The 20,368-nt window shown below is 45.9% G+C and overlaps 1 protein-coding gene across 6 annotated transcripts in view; it reads right to left on the bottom strand.

The window, feature by feature from the left end:
* NRAP (nebulin related anchoring protein) overlaps positions 1–20,368 on the bottom strand; it is a 67,154-nt gene that overhangs the window by 23,504 nt on the left and 23,282 nt on the right. For 4 of the 6 annotated variants that reach the window (XM_003787155.3, XM_023511627.1, XM_003787156.3 and 1 more), the window contains 14 exons: positions 18,866–18,964; positions 18,372–18,476; positions 17,177–17,284; positions 16,829–16,930; positions 14,781–14,978; positions 13,986–14,090; positions 11,626–11,724; positions 10,411–10,515; positions 9,118–9,225; positions 7,213–7,524; positions 5,936–6,040; positions 3,081–3,179; positions 1,344–1,448; positions 527–634 (listed from right to left, as the gene is read on the bottom strand). In XM_003787155.3, the coding sequence (XP_003787203.1) occupies positions 527–634; positions 1,344–1,448; positions 3,081–3,179; positions 5,936–6,040; positions 7,213–7,524; positions 9,118–9,225; positions 10,411–10,515; positions 11,626–11,724; positions 13,986–14,090; positions 14,781–14,978; positions 16,829–16,930; positions 17,177–17,284; positions 18,372–18,476; positions 18,866–18,964 (1,758 nt within the window). The remainder of the gene's footprint in view (positions 1–526; positions 635–1,343; positions 1,449–3,080; positions 3,180–5,935; positions 6,041–7,212; positions 7,525–9,117; positions 9,226–10,410; positions 10,516–11,625; positions 11,725–13,985; positions 14,091–14,780; positions 14,979–16,828; positions 16,931–17,176; positions 17,285–18,371; positions 18,477–18,865; positions 18,965–20,368) is intronic. The other 2 variants (XM_023511631.1, XM_023511630.1) reach the window with 1 other exon arrangement.

Raw genomic sequence — 20,368 nt, 5'->3', positions numbered from 1 at the left:
GCGGGAGAGAGTAACAGCTCGGGGACAAGGGACACGGAATGGAAGAGGTGGGTATTGGGTGAAAATGTTTTGTTCTTTTGACAGTAACTGGGTGAGTTGAAAGAAAGCGCGCAGGAGTCGTCAAAAGGTCTATTCTTTCATATGCAAGACTCCCAATGACTAAAGGACTCGGATTTGAAATGGCAGCCTGTGTTAGCACGTGGGCGGCCCGCGCTGGGGGAAGGTGGGGGCATTGCTAACAGTCTCCTCACGTGGACTCGCTTTTGGAACACTCGTGGTGGAGGGTGCATTTCATCTGCCCAGGGCCTATGTTTATGGGCCAGCATTTGGCTTTGCACCCCAGGCTAGGGAATTTTTGTTGTAAGAGATGCACTTTCTCGCTGGTCATTATCTGACTGCCCCACCACAGTCAGTTTGGACAGCAGAGGATATTATCCACAGGCAAAAGAAGACAGGGGTTGGGACAAGAGGAGGTAAAAGTGGTTCAGGATGAAGGACTGTCACAATAATGGAGGTGGATTCTCACATCACTTATGACGTCGCCCGAAGCCTTCGCTGCTTGAAATGGAATGGCGTCCAACCTCAGCTTATACCCGCTGTCACGAAGTTTGCTCCAGGATTCCTTATAACGTGTCTGTTAGAAAGATGTGCACCAATAAAGACCTTCACGTGACCTGGTGTGTTCTTAAACTCTGGCTTACCATAATGGGAAGCTGGTTTGGGGTAGGTCCCCCTCTCTAGTTGGGGTTAGAGATGATTGCAGTTTAACAAAACCCACCAGGGTTGGATCCTGCCTTAGGCCCATCCTTAGAGGTGGGCCATGGAGTGGGGTAGAAGGCTAGAGGGGAGATGTGAAAAGTCAAGGCTTTGGATTCAGGCACTCTGATTTTTCTAAGCAGCAAGTAGGTTGGAGGAAGGAGGCATGAGGTTGCGTTTGCATGGTGCCTTATTTATGATAAAGGAAAGTCAAATGTCTCTACCAAAGAACAGGAATGGTGGGGTGCTGATAGAGATTATGGAGGGAGGAGGGAAGCCCTCCGGCACAGCCACCAAAAACACTCAGTTATAGTCCAGCATTCTAGATTTTTAACTCCTCAATTCCAGTGCTCTCTGCACCAGGCAGGCAGTTTCCCCAGTGTCATTCTTTCAGATAAGTTGGACTCTTCTGCAAGACCAGCTACACCATATGCAGGACCCCATGCAAATGAAAATGTGGGGACCCTTGTTCAAAAATGCCACCTTTTTTGGTGGTGACAGCAGAGCAGCAAACCAGTGCAGGGCCCTCTGAGCAGGGGGCATCATGGGCACTCCCGTGAAAACCAGCGTCCCTCAGTCAGCCTCACCTCGCTGATGTTCATGGCGTTCAGCTTGGCCAGCAGGACCTCAGGGAGGTCGGCAGTCTGAGTGTAATGATGCTTCATGTTTTCTCCCTGTTCCTTATACAGCCTCTGTGGATGGAGGGAAGTTTTAAATTAAACCCAGAGCTCCCGCCCTGCACCACGCAGCCACCAGTCAAGTTACGCTCCAGGAGATTAAAGAGCTGCGGCTGCCGCAGCCTGGTCAGGACACAATGGCAGCTGAGGGTGCCTCCATCCAGATTTCACAGCCAGCAGAGTGGAATGTACGTCATCTCTCCTGAGTTCGACTTCCTAGCTAGATCATAACAAGCTAAAAGTTTCCCCCGTGTAGTATGCTGCAGAGATGGGCGCCAAATGCAGAAACGGGGTCTAGTTAACATCTAGTAATTTGATTATTAGCTATAAGCCAGGAGAGGGCCCCAGATGCAGAAGGCATGAGAGAGAGAAGACAGCTCTTCCTCAGTGACCTTTTCACCTTTCCCACCTCAACCATCACCCTGCTCCCCCGTCTCCAGGACGTCTGTCCTAAGAAATGTCCCCTGGGTGAGTGTGGGACTCTGTTCACCCAGAACCCTGATTTAGGCCTGTAATATCCTAGTAGTTAGCAATGACCCATGCAGTTGGCATCAGCCACCAGAGAAAGTTTCTGAATCAGGCTTTTCCAACCCTGTCTTATCAGATGTTTCTACGTATCACAGCAGTGCCCCCTAGAGTTGGTTAGGGGGAGGAAGAAACACACATTGTTTCCCTTCACACGAAAGTTCTTGCTCGACCATCTGTTTCTCAGAATTCAGTTTGGTTCTGATGGGCTAATTATCAAGAAATTGTGAATTCCTAAATCCATAGCTTATAAATCATTCCATCACATATTCTGACAGGCACTCAGGCCATTTTGGAATGCCTATATCAAATAAAGCACAACCAAAACTTTACCCAATTGGGAAACAGGGAAGAGAATTTTGAAATCCATCCCCTTACACACACAAAGCAAGTTGTGTGTGTCTGTGTGTTTGTGTGTGTATGTCAATTTTTTCTCATGGCAAGTTGAATGGTTTGAAGATATTTAAAAGCCAGATCTGTCCTATGCAAGGGTTCATGGGCTTCTCCCAGTAGAAGCAGCCAAACAGGGTTCATTCATATCTTAAAGTGAATTTCTACGAGACCCTTCTTGTTTATTTTTGTCTCCAGCAAACCCCCCCATGCTGGCAGGACAAAGGGTCAATCCTTGGTTTCGCATTGTAAAGGAAACAGCTTGAAAGTTTGTCTAACGTACATAAATCATTTTCAAAGTCTCTGCGAAATTCAGGTAGCAACAACTCCTGCCCTGGGGTCCTAAAGAGCCCTATGCATGGCTTCGGTGTTCCAATTACCAAGATTTTCCTTCGCCTGATTCTGAAAACAACACTTTCAAACAAAAGGAGGTGGGGGAAGGTGTCGGCAAATCTTCGATCTTCCAGACATGCAAATGGCAAGGAGTGCGAGTGAGCAGCGTCATGGGGCAGTGGGGTGGTGGAGCCCTACTTGGCCTCCTAAGTGCAGAAACACCCCATTTACATCCTAATGAGGACGCACCCCCGCTAAGGGGAGCCTTAGCAAAGGACAAGGAGCTCCTTCATCCTTAGGACAACACAAGGAGCCAGCCCAAGAACCCCTCGGCTTCAATCGCAGTGTTGAAAGAAGAGCCCACTCTTAGAGTCATAATGTATATACATTATCACTTACATCCACTGCTTGGGTATAACTAATTCTGGCCTGGACCATCTCCGGAGTGTCTTTAATACTGGTAAACTTCAAAGCATCTGGATGCTGACGGTACTTCTTCTGTTGAGCAGAAAAAGATCAAAGCTGTGAATTTTGTGCTGCTCTTTCATGCCATTTGAAAGAGAAAATCATAGGTTGCTTGAGATTAGAGTGAATTTGTGAACATAATTATTATTCTGCTTCCTCCATCTTTATATCCTAGGTGCCTTCAGGTTAATATTTGTTTCAATTTAAGAATAACCTCATGTCAATTAACATTAAAGTCTTTCTACTCGGTGCAAAGAAAACATCTCAAAATTAGGTTATACCAGTAAAATATTGTAGGAGACACACTTAGGAAAGGATTTTTTTTTTAAAATAGCCTTCACATACTTTGTCAAAGTTGTTTACATATCTTAGTTTGGGTTTTCTAAGCAAGAAAGAGCATTCACAATTACATTTATCCATTTAAGCTTTCTATTTTCCTCCCACAAAAAACCCGGCAGATACTATCACAGCCAAAATACTTGCTTTTAACAGTCAGTGCGTGTACACTATCCATTTCACTTTAGAACCTAGTTCAGTTGATATACATAATAATTCCTTAAAATATTGCAATAACAAGAAAAAGAGAGCTATTCTTGAAAGGAACCATTTAATTGGAAAGATACCAAAACAAAAAAAATTGTAAAAAACTTAAATACTGGCAAAGACCTAGGTACCCAGTTTTGAACCATTCTGAAAATCACTCTTAATTTTTTTTTTTTTAATCAAAGTAAAAAAGAGACTGAAAAATGCCAAGAGACTGAAACAATTGTTAATTTAATGGGACCATGGACTTTGTTTTCCCAAATCAAATAATTATTTTATAAACACTTCCTCATTTACCTAGTTGGACCTTTGTATACTAGATTGCCTTAAGAAAAAACAGGGCAATATCCCACCAAATCTGGCTGGTCACCTGTTTTTGTAAATAAAGTTTTATTGAAACACAGCCATGCTCATTCATTTACATGTCAGCTACAGCCATTTTCCAGCTAGTTGCAATAGAAACCACGTGCTCAGTAAGACCAAAATATTGACTTTCTGGTCCTTTACAGAAAAGTTTTCCTGACTCCTACTTTAGACCATAAATGTGTATGTGCCTGGTGGCTATTACAAAAGTGCCTGGCATTCTGAGTGAAAGTGGAAAGGGCAGCCCAACGTAACACTAACCTGGAAATGTGCCAGCCTGAAATGAGATGCTTGAGCAAATTGCAGAAAGATGTCCTGCTTTACTTACCGAAATTTGAGGACTGGCATGAGGCCGGACCATCAAGGAAGATAAACAAATTTGTTGAGAAAGTTTGCAAAATGAGGTGGCAAAAATTAGAAATGCAGTGAGCTAAATGGTTCCCAAAAGATCTCTTGGCTGCCAGTCACAGATACATGAAGGAAATCACCTTGACGTCAAAATCGCACTCATAGGATCTTTCTTCTTCCTTTCATTTTATGAGTGGACCCAAGAGTGAGAGCTTGGGTTCATGAATCCTCAGACCTACATATTTTATTCCTGTGACGTTTTTCCTGCTCATTCTCTCAAGATGGCCTCTCCTTAACTACACTGAATTAGCTAGGATGGTCCTACCCCCTCTGGATTCCCAGGGGCTTCTGAGCCTTCAGAGTTCACTGAGGTCCTTAAAAATTAGGTCAATCCAAGTGAGGCCACCTTTGAAATCAACTCTGTAATGGTGTAACTAGAATGTGCTCCCATGGGAAAATATCAATTCTGGACAGCTGTATTTTAAAAACCAGCACTGGTATCTTTTTGTCTTAACTATTCATTCAGTAAGAAAGTCTCCTCAAAAAAAAAAAAAAAAAGTCCCAGTAGGCTTGTTGCCAAAGCTAAAGTCCCCTGAGGCTATGGCCATTATGGTCCCCTCCCTACCCAGAAAAGTCCAGCAAGACCAGGCAGCTTTGAAAGCCATGAAACGAATGCTTGCTGGCCTTCTGAGCAAATCCCTCCCCACACAGACACCAAGAGATGTGATCTGAGTTGTTTGATGGGTCCAGCTCTCCACCAGGGACAATTCTGCCCCCTAGGGACGTTTAGCAATGTCTGGATGTCTACAGACGTTTTTCATTTGTCACAACTGGACAGAGGGTAATAGCATCTAGTAGGGAGCAGCCAGGGAGGGGCTGGACATCCTACAGGGCACAGGACAGCCCCGGACAACTAAGGACAATCAGAATGTCACAGTGCCAAGCCTGTGTCAGATGTGGTCTTTCAAATGGCTGCACTAAGATACCGTCCTAAAAAGTAAGGAAACAGTTCTTCTGATAAGCAGGAAAGCCTGAAGGTCCAGCCAGGGTGGCTGTAAGTAGGCAGGAGTGAGTAAGTAGAAGGGGGACCCCTCCCCAGGAAAGACCCACGTCACATGTCGGGCGCCACGTGAATATCCAAAACCTGTTTACACGGTGGCAGAGAGAAGAACACGTGCCTGCAGTCACCAAAGGGCTTTCTGGGTGTAATAAATGTGATCTTTTCATCATCTCTCCTGTGTTGCTTCATTAAAAAGGTAAGTTGGTGGGTAGCAATTCAGGTCCGTTTGATTATCGTTATTATTCATAATATCATTTGTCACCCACTTTGTTTTTGCCCGGGCTCTATGAGCCCCTACTGGTGTGTGTTTGGTATGTGGTTTCCCTCTAATTACCAGCCCTAGTCTGGGTTTTGAGGCCTTTCATGTGGCTTTGCCTTTCCTTTTGCCTTTTGAGTGGAAATTATTTTAATTTTATACAGAAACACCGCACACCTAATGCAGCCAGGCCTGTTACAGGCTGTCAGGAAATCTCACCTCGCTAATGAGTTCTCCTGCCTTCTTCGCCTGCTCCACATTTAATGACCCGGTGGCGACCCAGCCCGTGCCTTTCATCCACTTCACATCTGCCCTGTATTGGTTCTGACAAAGGAGAAAGGGGGGAAAGAAAGGCAGGCCATTGTTGGTGCACAGACATTTAAAGGGCTATTAACAGCTCCCAGCGCAGCCCGGGTGCCAGCTGGGTCAAATTAGCTGCCACTGTTGTCTTATCCATATCTGCACAGTCCCGAGTAGGGCTCCAAAATGCAAATTAATTTCCCCTTTAATTGGAGCCGTCCCTTGGGATGGTGGCATCAGGCCCCACCCAACACCGCTGGGGGTGGCTTGGGAGGGGCCAAAGCCACCTTGCCCCTCATTATGGACTCGCGTCTACCCCGGCAAGAAGCTCATTCTCATTGTCGGCGTCACCAGTTTTCTTGTTTAAAATGACACGCAGGGGAGAAGAAAATGAGAATTCACACCAGAACCCAGGTGGGAACTATTTAAGGGAATTTCACAGGACATCCAGGCCTCCCATAGCGCCGATTCCATCCTCCGCACCTCGGTGGGGGGCAGCGGGCATTTCTTCTCATTTCTTTACTTGCCATTGAATGAGTAGTTTTAATGGGAAACCGTTTAAATGGACACTTCTCTGAAACTAGTACATCATCTATTTCTCATGAAACAGCTCAGGAAGGGTGTGTCCACACAGACACTGCCCCCCAAACACACCGTGGCTACGGTCTGGCTACAGCAGAGCTGCCTCTTCAGTGAACCCACATTCTTGGGCAAGTGTCAACTGAAGACAGAACAAAAACAGAAACAGGTGGGGAATGTAAGTAGAAAGGGGGAGGGATTATTGAAGATTAGGGAGCTGCTCACTCCAAAGATGGAGACCACGAAAGTTGGAATGAGTGATCAGTGACATTATTCTGCAGCCGGCCACGCCTAAGAATGTCACAAATACCTTTTCTCTCTGGCAATAAAAACAAACCTGGAAAAAATACATAGAGCAGAATGGCAAGAAGAAAAGCATACCTTCTTTTCTTATACTCTATCTATTTTTCTGTTTGTTAGTGCAAAATCTAAAATGGGCATAGTTTGAATAAAAGTTAAACTACTAGGAAGCTAAAGTGTTTCCCCCTATGGGATCCAGAAACAGGGATCCCATAAGCTTAAGCTATTGTCTTAAAGGGTTTGGGGAGACACCTGCAACGGCATTAGCACACATGCGATACACACGCACACACACATATATGACACGCAGAGCTTACATCACTCTGTAAGCCGTAAGCCTTCTTGGCCCATTCCACCTTCATGTCTGTGGGCAAAGCTGTAAAGTGATGGGAGGCTGTCTTGTAGCCTATGTCGGTGGCTAAATGTTGAGCCTTGCGGGCATGCACAAGGTGGACCATGTCCAGGGAGACATGGCACTGAGATTTGGTGTCCTCGAACCCCTTCTTATACTCCAGTTCACTCTGTAGCTTGGACATTTGCAGAGAGTGGCTCATCTGTGAATCGCCTTGCGCACCCTGTGCCCCGATGAGCTTCCCTCTGGACCTCTCATAATCCTCCTTGTACTTCACCTGAAGAAGAGGAAGACAACCTCTTACCATTTGCTACAGGAATTGTTAGTCTTCAAACCACAGGCATGAGAGTTACAGCCATTTGACAGAATCCAATTAGAGTTACTCATAAAAAGTTTGGCTCCTTCAAACAACTGATATATTTCCTTTCATCAAACAGTGAAATAAAATATTACCAACCATTATTTCCCTTTTCGCCTTGGCTGCTGGAAAGCTCAGAGCTAAACCAAACACTCTCATACGGTAACGGTTTGCTGCCAATTTCCTAGTGAAATTCCATCCTTCCTCTAAATATTTAAGATCACTCTTTCTGGATTTGTTCTTACGTGGCCTATTGTTTTCCTGGAAACCCACCTTAGTATCTTTCATTGATAACTGTGAGAACATGATAAATAAAAAGTGGCCAGGAAATGAAAAAGATACAGGAAAGCCAAATTACAGCTGCTGTGTAAGAAAGGAGCTCAAGTTAAAGAACAACTGGGGGACACATGAATATTTAGGAGCCTGGGGAGCAAAAAGTAACTTTGTTTGACAAAACAAACAAACCACTAGCCCAAGAGTAATGAGGATGAGAAGAAAAATAAAATATGGAAAAGCTTTGAAAACTGTAGCAAGATAACAGTGTGTGGCACGATCTTCAACACTGTCATGACGATGGCCCACAGGAGACTCATCTCTGTCGGCAGCAGCAGTATCGGTATCAACGTCTGTCACCATTCACTGAACACTTACTATGAGCCAAACATACAAAATAAACCTGTTCAGCTCAAAACGCATCCCCGGAGCAGCACTGGTTTGTAAAATGGCAGCAGCTGACGAGATAAGAAGCTTATGTCGGAACGCAAATCAGCCTCATCACCAAGCCACTGCCTGGTTCAGCTGATTTTGTTGTTAAAAAAAAGCAGTCGGACCTGGTATCTTCTACCCTCCATGAATCCCCAACAATTAAAAAGATAAATAAATAAATAAAAACTGAAAAGCTCTCTGGCAACCTCAAACAAACTCCAAAAAACAAACAAAAAAAGCAGTCCGACTTACCTTATGACCCCAGCTTATCTCACACCAGACTCACAACGGATTGCATGAGATTATAACACACTTAAAAGTACATCAATTCATTTCACTTCCTCATAACTCTTTCTCAATTACCCTATTACTAGTAAGTGAACTGAGATTTTGAAAGGTTAAACCACTGCCTACAGTAACGATGCTGGTGGATAATGTGATTTTATCCAAGGTCTATCTAACGCTAGAGCCGGTACTCTTGACTATGTAATAGGCCACAACAGCTTAGAAAGTCCTGCCATGTCTCTGGCATCAGTTTATCTGTAAAGTGAAGAATTTGGATTGTTCCTCTTCTATCACTACTAATAACAGCAACAACAGCAACCGAGTCCAAAACTCACTGTACGGTGTGCAGTTCAGCAGGCATTGACCAGGCCACGCCATTGCAAGGCGATTGCTGTTATCTCCATTTTACAGATAAGAACCCTAAGGTTGAGACAGAGTGAGAACCTGTTCTGACACTTTCAGACTCTCTCAGTGTAGAATGACAGGATCGGGTGACCTCTCATGAGTTGGGGACCCACTCACCTCACTAGCCAGGTCTCTCTTGGCTTTGGCTGCCAGGAAGGGCAAGGAGTCAAGACGTAACTCAAATCCCTTTGCCTTCTGGTTTTCCCAGCTGCTCTTATACAGTTTCTAAGAGGGTTGGGGAGAGAAGGCGAGAGAGGTTTGGTGAGAGGGTTTCTCTAGGCACTCTGGAGACTGTTCTATGGAGGCAACACAATTACATCCTTCCATAGAAACTGCAAGCCTCAGAAATCACGCACTCTGAACCCCTCTGAAGCCAGGCTCCTCTGCCTTCGGGCCTCCTGGCACAGAGGCCTTCACAATCCAAAGCAGCAGAACTTAAACTCCAGGAGCCCCACAAACTACTAGGAGTCTTCATGGATGTCTCCAAGACACGCTGAAGTGGAAAACTTTGCAGACACAGCGAGAGTTCTGCAGTCTGTTCTCCGTCTCTGCCTCTACTTACCCTGCTAGTAGATGGCAGAGCTGGGATCTACATGGCCGCACTTCCCGCCCCCTTTCTCCTGCACTCTGCCCCTCTGGCCTCTGGTCCACCTTGGTGTTTTCCTTGCCTCTCCCATTCCTTCTCTGGCCCTTCCCCCAAGGTTTCCAATCTTTCCTCTGGAAGGCTCCTCCCCCTTTCTATGTGTGAATTGATGTAATCTCTCTTTCTGCTCCCGGTTCTCCTCCCTCCCTGTTACTCAGACCAGGACCCCAGGGACCTGGAGCTGAGCAGGGTGAGGAAGGCAGGACTCTTCTTGGAAGACGTGACCAGGGAGCACTTTGGGACCATGGGCACTTTTATGCCTGACAGCTACCACTGTGCTCACTTCCCCCACCCCTTTGTGTATGAGCTCATGGAAGCCTCATGGCAAACCCAGTTAAGAGAGGACTGAAGCCTCATTTTACCAATAGGACAACTGAGAGTAGAGAATTTGGCCCAGGTCATGCACCTAGTTAAGGGGTAAGTGGCAGAACCAAGGCTGGAACCCAGGCAGCTTGCAGCTAACATCTGACTATGCTCTTGCTCATTCCCTGTACTGCAACTCTTATAGCCTTTCAACTCTGGCTCCTAGCACAGCCACTGCGTCCTACTCCAGGACACAGAAGCTGACTCCAGTGAAAGGTCACCTGCCACTCCCCCGACACTGATCAGGATCCAGCCGTGCTGGGCGAGCTGTTTGAAAAATGACCAGATGTGTGTAACCTCAGTCGACACAGACAGACGGCTGCAGTGGGGCTGGTGGGCTTGGTTTCCAGGCGGCCACACACAGGGGAGCAGAGCCCTCAGCCGCCCGCTCTCTCTTGCCGTACCTCGCTGAGATGTGCAGCGTTGGCGCGGGCCTGTAGGAAGAGAGGCTCGTCTTTGCTGATGCTGTACTGGTGGACAGACTGCGCGATCCCTGCCCGGTAGGCCACCTGTTGGAGACAGCACTGCGTCAGGGGCAGGCAGCAGGGTGGGTGGGGTGGCACTGCTCTCGGTGTCTTTATTTTTGCTTGACACTTCTTGGACTTGCACTTGAAAGTTCCTTACAACCCCATCCCCCAACCTGACTCAGTGGGGCCGAACACGGTACATGAGGTTAAGGCAGGGGAGACAATGGGACAAGAGGCAGCAGAGAGGAGCTGGGAGAAAGTTGTGGCCAGAGGACGAACCTGAAAATGCCTCCAGGGTTTCTGTTTTTACATCTGTCCCTTGGGATGGCATCAACCTCCCCAAGCTCTTGTCATCTACATAACTGTCCACAGCTACATAACTGTCCACAGCTATTAAAAATACTTGACCCAAGGGTTGAAATTAGCAGACTCCCTAAGTGGGAAAAATAGGAGGCCTATTCTGCTTGCTACAACCCCATGATCACCCTTAATGCCTTCATAGGTACTGACACCAGGAAAGTGAGTGTCCACAAACCTCTCCTCCATGGAATACATCACTCTTCTCTCTCTCCCCTTCCCCTCTCACCCTGACTTGAGTTTCCACACACTGGCCTCTGCTAACTCTGAGTTATGTTGATAGTATCGTTTCTGGCAGGTATACCTGGACCTTTAGAAAGGAAAGCTAGGAAGGTCCTAGCCAGGCTGCAGCAACATCAGCTCAGTGTGGAATGCTAATCTGTAAGTAACCTGTGTGATGCCTCATCATTCTGGCCCCGCATTTGAGCTCATGAGCAATGCACATCCCAAAAGCAAATGTTGTCCTCCTCCAAGATTATGCTGGCTCTAGAATTATCGAGTCTTTGATAAGAGAAAGAAGAAAAAGGGAACTAGGGCATATTGAAATCTGAAAAGGAATAAGGTAGGTCCTGCCACCATCCTAATAACGCAGGTGGGAGGGTGGTGGATGAAGCAGTGGGCCTGATGCCCAGTTGCAGAAACAGCTGAGAGCCCGTGGGAAGCTGGGTCCAGCCTGTTTAAAGGGAAGGCTCTCTAGTTCCTGGATCGTGCCTGGGCAACACCTGCTGTTGTCCCTGGAGGTTCCCAGGCCCATGATACAGCAGCTTGGTGGAGAAAGGGCAGCTCAGGACTCACCTCACTCTGCAGCCCCTGGCTCTTCCTGGCATGCTCCATCTGGGAGCTGTCAGCCACGCTGGTGAACTTCAGCTCATCCACCCTCTGCCGGTAGTTTTTCTGTTTCCAAAGAAAAGGATCCCAGAGCATTAGGTTTGGGCTGCCCCAACACGCTACACATGTGTGCAACCAGGTGCTTGTGCATGCACACATGTGCACACACACTTTCTTTGGCCCAAGCATTTCCTCAGGGGAATATTCTGGTTGGTCCTATACCTTAAACAGAACCACACAGCTGTGAGACAGCTGCTCTAGTGAGTGTATTTCAGTTGCCATTTTGAAATGGGACATTTAATTTGTTCCCTCTGGCAAAATTTAAATTTCATCATGTACCCTGGGATGTATGCATTTTAAGCATTTGAACTTGACATAGGAGGGTGAGGTGGAGGGCACATGGACTTCGCAACCACAAAGACTGAGCTTCATGACTTTGGACACTTCACTTAACCAACCTGAGCCACCCTGGCTTCAAGTGTACAACGGGGTCAACAACAGAAAGCTGCTTTCCCTGGGTGGAGTGGAGGCTTTGACGCCATGCCTCATGTCTGAGTCAAATCCTCTGTACAGGGTTTAGGACACAAGTATCACCCCTATCATAGTGACATCGTGATTATCAAGAACTCAACCGGCTTTAGGAAGGGGAGACACCAGCAGTCACCAACAGGGGCCAGAGCCCAGGGGCTTTACCCAGACAGCTTCTTATTCTCCAGACCGCTGACATCTTGTCCTTACCATGTTCCCATCTCACAGCCACAATTAACTGGCAAATTTTCAAATGTGCTAATTCTGTCCCCCCATGGGGACTTCTTGTCTTTCCTGAAGATTAGCTCCTTTGGCTTTTCCACTGGAGTTGCCAAAGTTGTGGGGAAAGGGCACCACTGAGGATGGCTTGTGGAAGCAAAAGCTTCCCGCCGTGTGGGGCGCAGGGAGGAGCTCACAGCCTGGTTCTGGCAAAACTCCCAGCCCAGGCCACCAGCAAAGAGGTTATGGCTGGGAGCTGACCCCGCAGTAGTGACTGGAACATTGGAAACTCCACAATATTTCCCCTTAGGAAAAAGAAAATATTGTAGAGAAAATATTCCAAAGAGACCTATTATTTTCCTTCTAAATGCCACTTTTGAATGAGAAAACTCCTTCCCCACATCGCCCTTCTGTTGCTGGAAATTCCGGGTCATCCCAGACTCAGCATTAGCCAAATGGCTAAGTCCTTACTAAGGAGCTGAGAATCCACTCTTTTCAGAGCACAATAGGGGTATGAAAAAGGTGAAATAAATGATATCCCCCTGGCCTGTAAGGAGCAGAAAAATTAGTCGGTAAAGCATGAAGTGAGATAGAAACTGACTCTCCTTCCAGAGGCTAAAGAACCAATTGGTTGGGCCCTTCTTCACCCCACTACACCCCCGTCCAAGACAGATGGATGTCAAACTGCCCATGGTCAAGAGCTGGGACATCGGATCAAACACGCTTGTATAGATCCCAGCTCTGCTACTTAAAGTTTAACATAGGTCTTGCTTATCCCATATTAATTAATAGTCTAATAACCACAGGATCTCACATAGGGATATGGTGACCTATAAATAGCAATTTGTATGTAACACACTCAAAGTGGTCAATAAATCACAGCAATGATTAAATAATTATTATCAGTCCATAAATGGCAGCTATTAACTATCGCTTCTATTCTCACTTGCAATAGAGATGCTGACTCAGCCTCCCTGGCCCTGAAACAAGAATCCCTTCTGCCGATCCCAAACAAAGTTCCTGAAATAGTCCCACTTCCAAAAGAAATGTCCTTCAAAAGTCCTCCTCTGCCTGCTGCCAAAGCCAGCTGTCCCTGGCACAAAGAGAAGCACAGGCTTAGAGACTCAGGGCCCTTGGATAGTATCCACCCAACCATCTCATTTTTATACAAGGGATAAAAGATCCAGAAGGTTAAGTAACTTGTCCAATGTCTGCAGTGAATTTCAGGCACAGGCATGAGAATGCTGGCCTCCAAATACCAGTCTCTCTGATTTGGAAGGGATCACATACACTTCACACAAGAAATACATTTTCTCATGTACTTAACAACCAAGTTATTTTTTGGATGTAACTGCTAAAGTAAATTGGTAGGCTTCTTAAAAATATTATCCCAGGAAGTTTTAGGATATGAAAAGTTAGTTCAGGATATACCATAGGTACAAAATGAAGATGGTCTCCCTTTTAAATCATATCTAAAATAAGCCTGGGCGAGGGGGTGTTCAGAGAGGGAATCAGAGGAAAAGATCAGAGGACCTAGGGGCTGAGAACTGTTGGAGGCCAAGGGCCCACGCACAGCTTACCTCACTGACCAGCTGTCCCGCCTTCTTGGCCTGTTCCAGGTTGAGACTCCCCTCGGTCAGCCATCCAACTCCCTTCATCCATGCCAGGTCAGCCTTGTACTGCAGCTGCAAGGGAAAAACGACAAATCTCTCATCACACGTGGGACACAGATAGGACAAGGGTGATAGGAGAGTTATGAAGACCTTGATCCTGCATTTGTCTTCCTAGAAGAATTGCTCCCTGATCATTAATAGGCAGGCAGGTCTCTACTTGGGAAGTGAAGCCACTGGGCTTACCTTGTAACAAGAGTAGTGCGTTCTACCTTAGTGCTGAGACACTATAACCACAGCAAAAAGCACATTTCACATATTTTTTGACCAAGGACCTTTTTTTGCCAGCCTGAAAAAGAATCTTTGCCAAGATTTGCTTGCCATTGGTCAAGAGCTGGGACATCGGATCAAACATGCTTGTATAGCCCAGCTCTGCTACTTAAAGTTTAACATAGGTCTTGCTTACTGAGGAGCTGAGAATCCACTCCTTTCGGAGCACAATAGGGGTATGAAAAACACTTGCTCCCCCTCCACTCATCTACATGATCAACACATCTTGACTTTCACAGTGAACCCTAGTCCTCTGCCTCCAGTTGCCACCGTCTTGACCTCCCCGTTTGTCTGCCCTGGGTCCAGCATATCTTTAGCAGTTCTTCCTAGCCCTCTGAGTTTTGTAATATAGCCATACCCAGGCTCACAATCATTCTGAAGACTCATCCAATTGCAAGATGTGCATGGGAGGATGGCTAATGAGCGAGGGCTCACCTCGCTCTGGAGCCCGTAGGCTTTCTTGGCCCACTGAGTCTTCATGTCCTCAGGCAGCACGGTATATTCATGCAGTTTCTTCCTGTAGTCCAGGTCACTGGCGAGAGCTTGGGCCTTCTTAGCATGCCTGATGTTGACCATATCCATGGGAAGGTGAAATTGGGTCTTGCTCTCTTCAAAGCCTTTCTTGTATTCTACCTTAGATGTGTGAAAACAGGGCCCATTTGGTTAGTTGAAGCTTGCATTTTCAGGAGTGATATGAAAATGCAGGAACAATTCCCAGGTTTTTCAGTGGAACTGGCACACGGGCAATGTCACCCTCTTGTCAGGAAGGCTGGACTCAACTCTTGGTTCTTAAGGCTGTGTCACTGGGAAGCTGAGGTTCCATACTACTTTATCTCCAAGACAACTATCTCTTGCCAACCCTGGCCAACCCTGGTTGCTCTAGGAGTAGAACATCTATCTACAGTTTCCACAGAAACTTTAGGAGGCAGAATAACAAAGCTTGGGCTACAGAGCCAAACAAGCCTGAGTTCAAATCTGATCAGCCCTTTACCATCTGGATGAAAGTGATATCACCTCTCTAAGGGCTCGCTTTCTTCTGGGGGACTGCCTTGATTAGTAAATGAAATAGTAGCTGAAACGTGCTTAGTACAGGGACTGACCCATAGCAAACACTTGATAAATGTTAGTAATGAGGGACAATACCAAAAGTGGTATGATGAAGATGATGATGGTGGTTATGGTGGTGGTGGTGATGATGATGGTGGTGTTAATGTTGATGACAGTGGAGATGATGGTGGTGATGATGATATGGTGGTGATTATGATGATGATGGTGGTGGTGGTGATCGTGGTGGAGATGATGATGATGGTTATGGTGATGATGGTGGTGTGATGATGATGGTGGTAGAGATGATGGTGGTGGTGGTGATGATGATAAGTGATGGCGGTGGTGATGATGGTGGTGATAGTCATGATGGTGGTGATGGTGATGACAGTGTGGTGGTAGGGAAAGGTAGTGTGCTACAGTAGAAGGAGTATAGTGCCAGGGAATAAGAGTTATATGGTCTAATTCTCTACCATGCTACCACTATTACTGACTACACTATGACTTTGGGCAAGGCAATATTTTTGACTTCCAGTTGCTTCAAATGTGAATATAAAATACCAATGTGTTCTCTGTGAGCTAAATTCTCAATACCTGTTTATGTTTCATGACTATACTTGATAGGATTCATACTACAGACACATCCAAAAGGGCTGTGACCCAGACGCCAACTCTTACTCTCCTCAAGCCATGGCACCTTTATCATTCATCAGGTAAGTATATCCAACTATACCACCAGAGTGGCATAAGCTGACCTCACAGCTTGCAGCAGGCAATCACAAAAACAGAAACTCCATGCTCATATGTCTTGTTTGCCTGTCCAGCATTGGCAGGGAAGACTTGATCAGAAACTAGATCTGTCCCTTCTAGCAGAACTCTCCTTCCCCAAAGGCTTTTGGTGAGTGTCATGCTCCAAGGCTAACCTCCAGCCATTATAGTTGTTCTCAAACAGCATTATTCTGATTGGCTGGGGATGCCCAATTTAGCTAAATATTTTGAATACAATGTGTGCTTGTGACCATAGAATTTTTTCTAGGATAGCACCACAATAAACAGTACACTCTGCCTAACCCTCCCAGCAGAGGTAAGCTCCACGAGGGAGGAACTTATGGGTTGGTCATTCTTATCGCCCCAGGGTCTCATACAGTGTTTTGCTCACAAAGGTCCCTTGGAAAACATCTATAACATGAATAAATACAGCTGTACTTTGATCAGTAGATACTGCCGCCTTAGGGCCACCACTCTGCATCTATTTTAAAAGCATGGTAAGCTTTGGCAAAATAAAGACACTGAACAAACTTCCTACACAAACCAGGAAAGAAAGAGTTGCAAGCTGAAGTCAAGAAAAAGGTAACAGTCCCAGGTGAAGCAGACCCAGAAAACTTTTAAAGAAACACAACTCTAAGTGAAGAGTTGGGGGTAGAAAAAAAAGAGTTTACCTCGCTGCTCATCTTGGCAACCTGCAGGGAGTGCAGGAGCCTGGAGTCTGCAGTTTCCGTGGCTCTGCCTTTCGTTTTTTCATATTCTTCTTTGTATTTAATCTTGAGAGAAAGAAGAAAGTCTACTGTGAGTGAGCGAGAAACTTTGCCATCTAAGGGGCTCTGGTTTTAACAAGTGCAAGGGGAACAATTCTGAAAAAACACCTCCCCGTCTTTCGGGAATCCAGGAGAAGATTAAAGTATTGTGATGTTTACAATGTTAACAATCATTATTTTTTTCTGCAGGACCACTGACATTTTATTGGAACCATTTCTTATGCATTTCTGAGTTAATGAGAGAAAACCTACATTGCTAGCGAGCTCCCCAGAGGCTTTGGCGGCCAGCAGAGATATGGCATCCAGCTTCATCTCAAAGCCTTTCCCCTTTGTCTTCTCCCAGCCTTCTTTGTACTTAACCTGACAAACAAAATCACAGGTGAATAGGGGTTGCTATTCAGATGCCTGCCAAAAGTGAAAGAGGATTTTTTAAAAGTGAAGTTTGTTTCTTCATCTATTGGCAGACCAGACTCTTGGCTCTTATTATCAGAATGATAATGGTAATTATTAACGCAGTTCATCGATTCCTTAGCCACAGGACTATGCAGGATGGCAGTAATGGGACAGGACAAAGAGAAAATCCCTGTGTTCCTCCTCGCGCCATTATTCCTAATCACATGACCTTAGGCAATTACCTCTTTGGTCTACCATTTGCAAAAAGAATATCATATTATCTTTCTTAGGGTTGCTATGAGAATAAATTGGATACGGTGTATGAAAAGGGATCCTAAACTGGTATAATGTATCATACATAAAGGTGTTGATACTGCCATAGTGATAACAGCTACTGATTACGGGCTTCTTCTTATCTGCTTTCCACTCATTCACTGCACACCTTCACATTAGGCCTGCGAGGCTCAGGGAATTTAAGCAGCTCACCTGGGGTTACGTAACTAAGAAAATGACAGTGCCAACCTCTGAACCAAACTTCTGATACCAAAGCATGTGCCACTGTGTCCCTGCAGCACCCCCCAGGGGGAATGCTACCCCCTATGTGCAGTGCCTACCCCAGTATAGAACAGGTGTTCAAAAAATGTTAGTTCCTTTTTTTGTTCCTTCTCCTGCCCCGTAAATCCCATCTTGAGTGAAAAACCTAATCACAGCCCACTGGTGACTCTGGGAAAAATCTGATGATTAAGATTGGTCTTCTAAAAACCTTAAATTCCCTCCACACCACAAATCACCATTAGAATGATGATAAGGAAGGTGTGTCTGTTCCCACTTACACTGTAACCTGTGCTCTATAATGAGAATTAAATTATTATGGCCAGGTTACTCCCAGTGAACTACTATGGGCCATGAGACAGCAAATTTCAACTTTATAACATGACGGGTGCCTTTGAAGAGCCTCTTTCAGGAGCAGAGCCTCCTTGTTAAATCACCGTGGAATCTCCATTTTCACACCCATACATAACTCCTACGTCCCCCCGCCTCGTGGCTCGCTCACCTCACTAAAGAGTTCAGCATTGGTTTTGGCCTTCACCAGCTGAGGGACATCCTGAGGCAATGTGTAATTCAATTTACTTTTTTCATAGTCAGCCCGGTAATTCACCTGTTGGATTTAAAACAAAAGAAATCTGCGGGGGATTTTATATGGGCAAAAGGAGAGCTGTGGAGGAGAATACGACCCTTCCCACTTTCCTCTTAGATCTATAACTGAGAAGGAATTTCTGGAAAAGGCATTTTACAAGGAAGCCTGTAATTTGGGGACCGTTTGAAATTAATAGATTGTAGACACCAAATGAAAAGTATCCTCTCTTCTTTTGAGCCTATTTGAAACTTTTTATAATAAAAAGTTTAAAAGAGGGAGGGCTATTTCATGGGTGTATTAAGACATGCGTCACCATTAATGAAAGTCAAATCCTGGATGGTCGGATGTCCAGAAACTCTAAAGATACCATAAGAGCCGCATGTCCAGCCAAGCCAGGGTGGGTCACTTACATGACTCAGTTGCTGGGCATTGATTTTGGCTTGAACGATCTGTGGAGTGTTGGTCACAGAGCTGTACTTCAATTTGTCGATGCTTTGCCTGTAGTTGACCTATTAAAAACAGGCCCAAGAAGATGTCACTTGCTCTTTTCTCTTAAGATTTGCTTAGCTCCCTTTCCCTAAGCCCAACAGAGTGGCAATTCTCAAATTATTAGACAAATAAAAAGAATCAAAGATTACAATTGGATACTTACAGACTCTCCAAGCCCACAAACAGAAAAACAGTGCCTTGGAGAATGAGGGACTTAACGGACAACCACAAAGGAGCCCCCCCAACTGGCCAGTGAACACGTAATAGAAAAAGGTGCTCGAGTGCATTATTAGCCAGAGATCCAATCATCTTATTTTCCTTCAGACACCCTTGATCGTGCTCCCGGCTGAGGGGATGGGAACCTGAACACGGAAGTAGACTGATGTTCGAGGCTGGAGGGCAGATGATAAGGGGGTGCTGAGTGAGAGCCCAGAAATCTGTACAGATGGGAGGGGGAGACTGGGTGGCAGATACACCAAGGTCAGCTGCAATCCAGGTAAAAAAGGAAAAAGGAAACTCCTCCCTAATCCTGCCCTCCTTCCCTTAAGCCTTTCCTAACTCTTTCCTCTTCTGCACTGTCATGGGCTTTCTACCCTGTGCAGAACAAGTAGACTCAGACACATTCCCTGTCCACACAGATAGACTGGTCCTCATTCCCAGGACCTCATCCTACCCCAGTGCCTCTGGATGCCTGCACCTCTCCACCTACAGGCTCTGTGTTGGTGGGCCTATTAGGCAGCTTGCCTCTGGCTCTGTTCACTGCAGCAACTATATCATCAGCGTAGTCTTCAAACCTCTGTTTTCTTGCTTAAAGCCCATGGCTCCACCCAGAACCCTACAGTGCAGCCTGGGTTCTGCCTAAGAACTCCTTACCCCTTTGTTGTAACCCTCAATCTACTGCCATCTCTGCCTGGACCTCACCCATGGCCTTGGCCACACTCCCCTGCAGCTGACTTCGCCCCTTCACAAGGGTCTGTACCTTACCCACCACTGCACTGTCCTGCCATCTCCTGCCTGTCTAGACTAGAGTCTGATGTCTTTGCTCTTCTATCTGTCTGACTCTTATCTGCGGCTACCTCCTATTGCCAGCTCCCCATGACAACAGCCCACCTCAGGGGGTCTTTGCGGCCCACAGGTCACAAATGTCTATGAGAGCCACACAGACTTGGCCTCACTGTGGAGAAGTAGTAAGGAGTGTGGGGACTGTGTGCTCTAGGAGGTGGTTACCATGAGTAATATAGTGCACCAAATGGCCAGATTTTCCCATTATTTCAAATAAATTAGAAATTCATAGTTATGCACAATTTTACAATTTTTAAATGCTGGAAAATAGTTCAATATTTTTCAAGCACAGTGACCCAAGTGAAATAGACCTAAGAGCCACTTTGGGCCCACCAACCACTGGCCTGTGTACTCCATGTCAT

The sequence above is a fragment of the Otolemur garnettii genome, unplaced genomic scaffold (genome assembly GCF_000181295.1).
Source record: "Otolemur garnettii isolate 467f Iridium unplaced genomic scaffold, OtoGar3 scaffold00021, whole genome shotgun sequence".
In the NCBI taxonomy this organism is placed as follows: Eukaryota; Metazoa; Chordata; class Mammalia; order Primates; family Galagidae; genus Otolemur; species Otolemur garnettii.
Note: the sequence above shows the minus strand (reverse complement) of the source record. Positions and strands in the feature narration are given on the sequence as shown.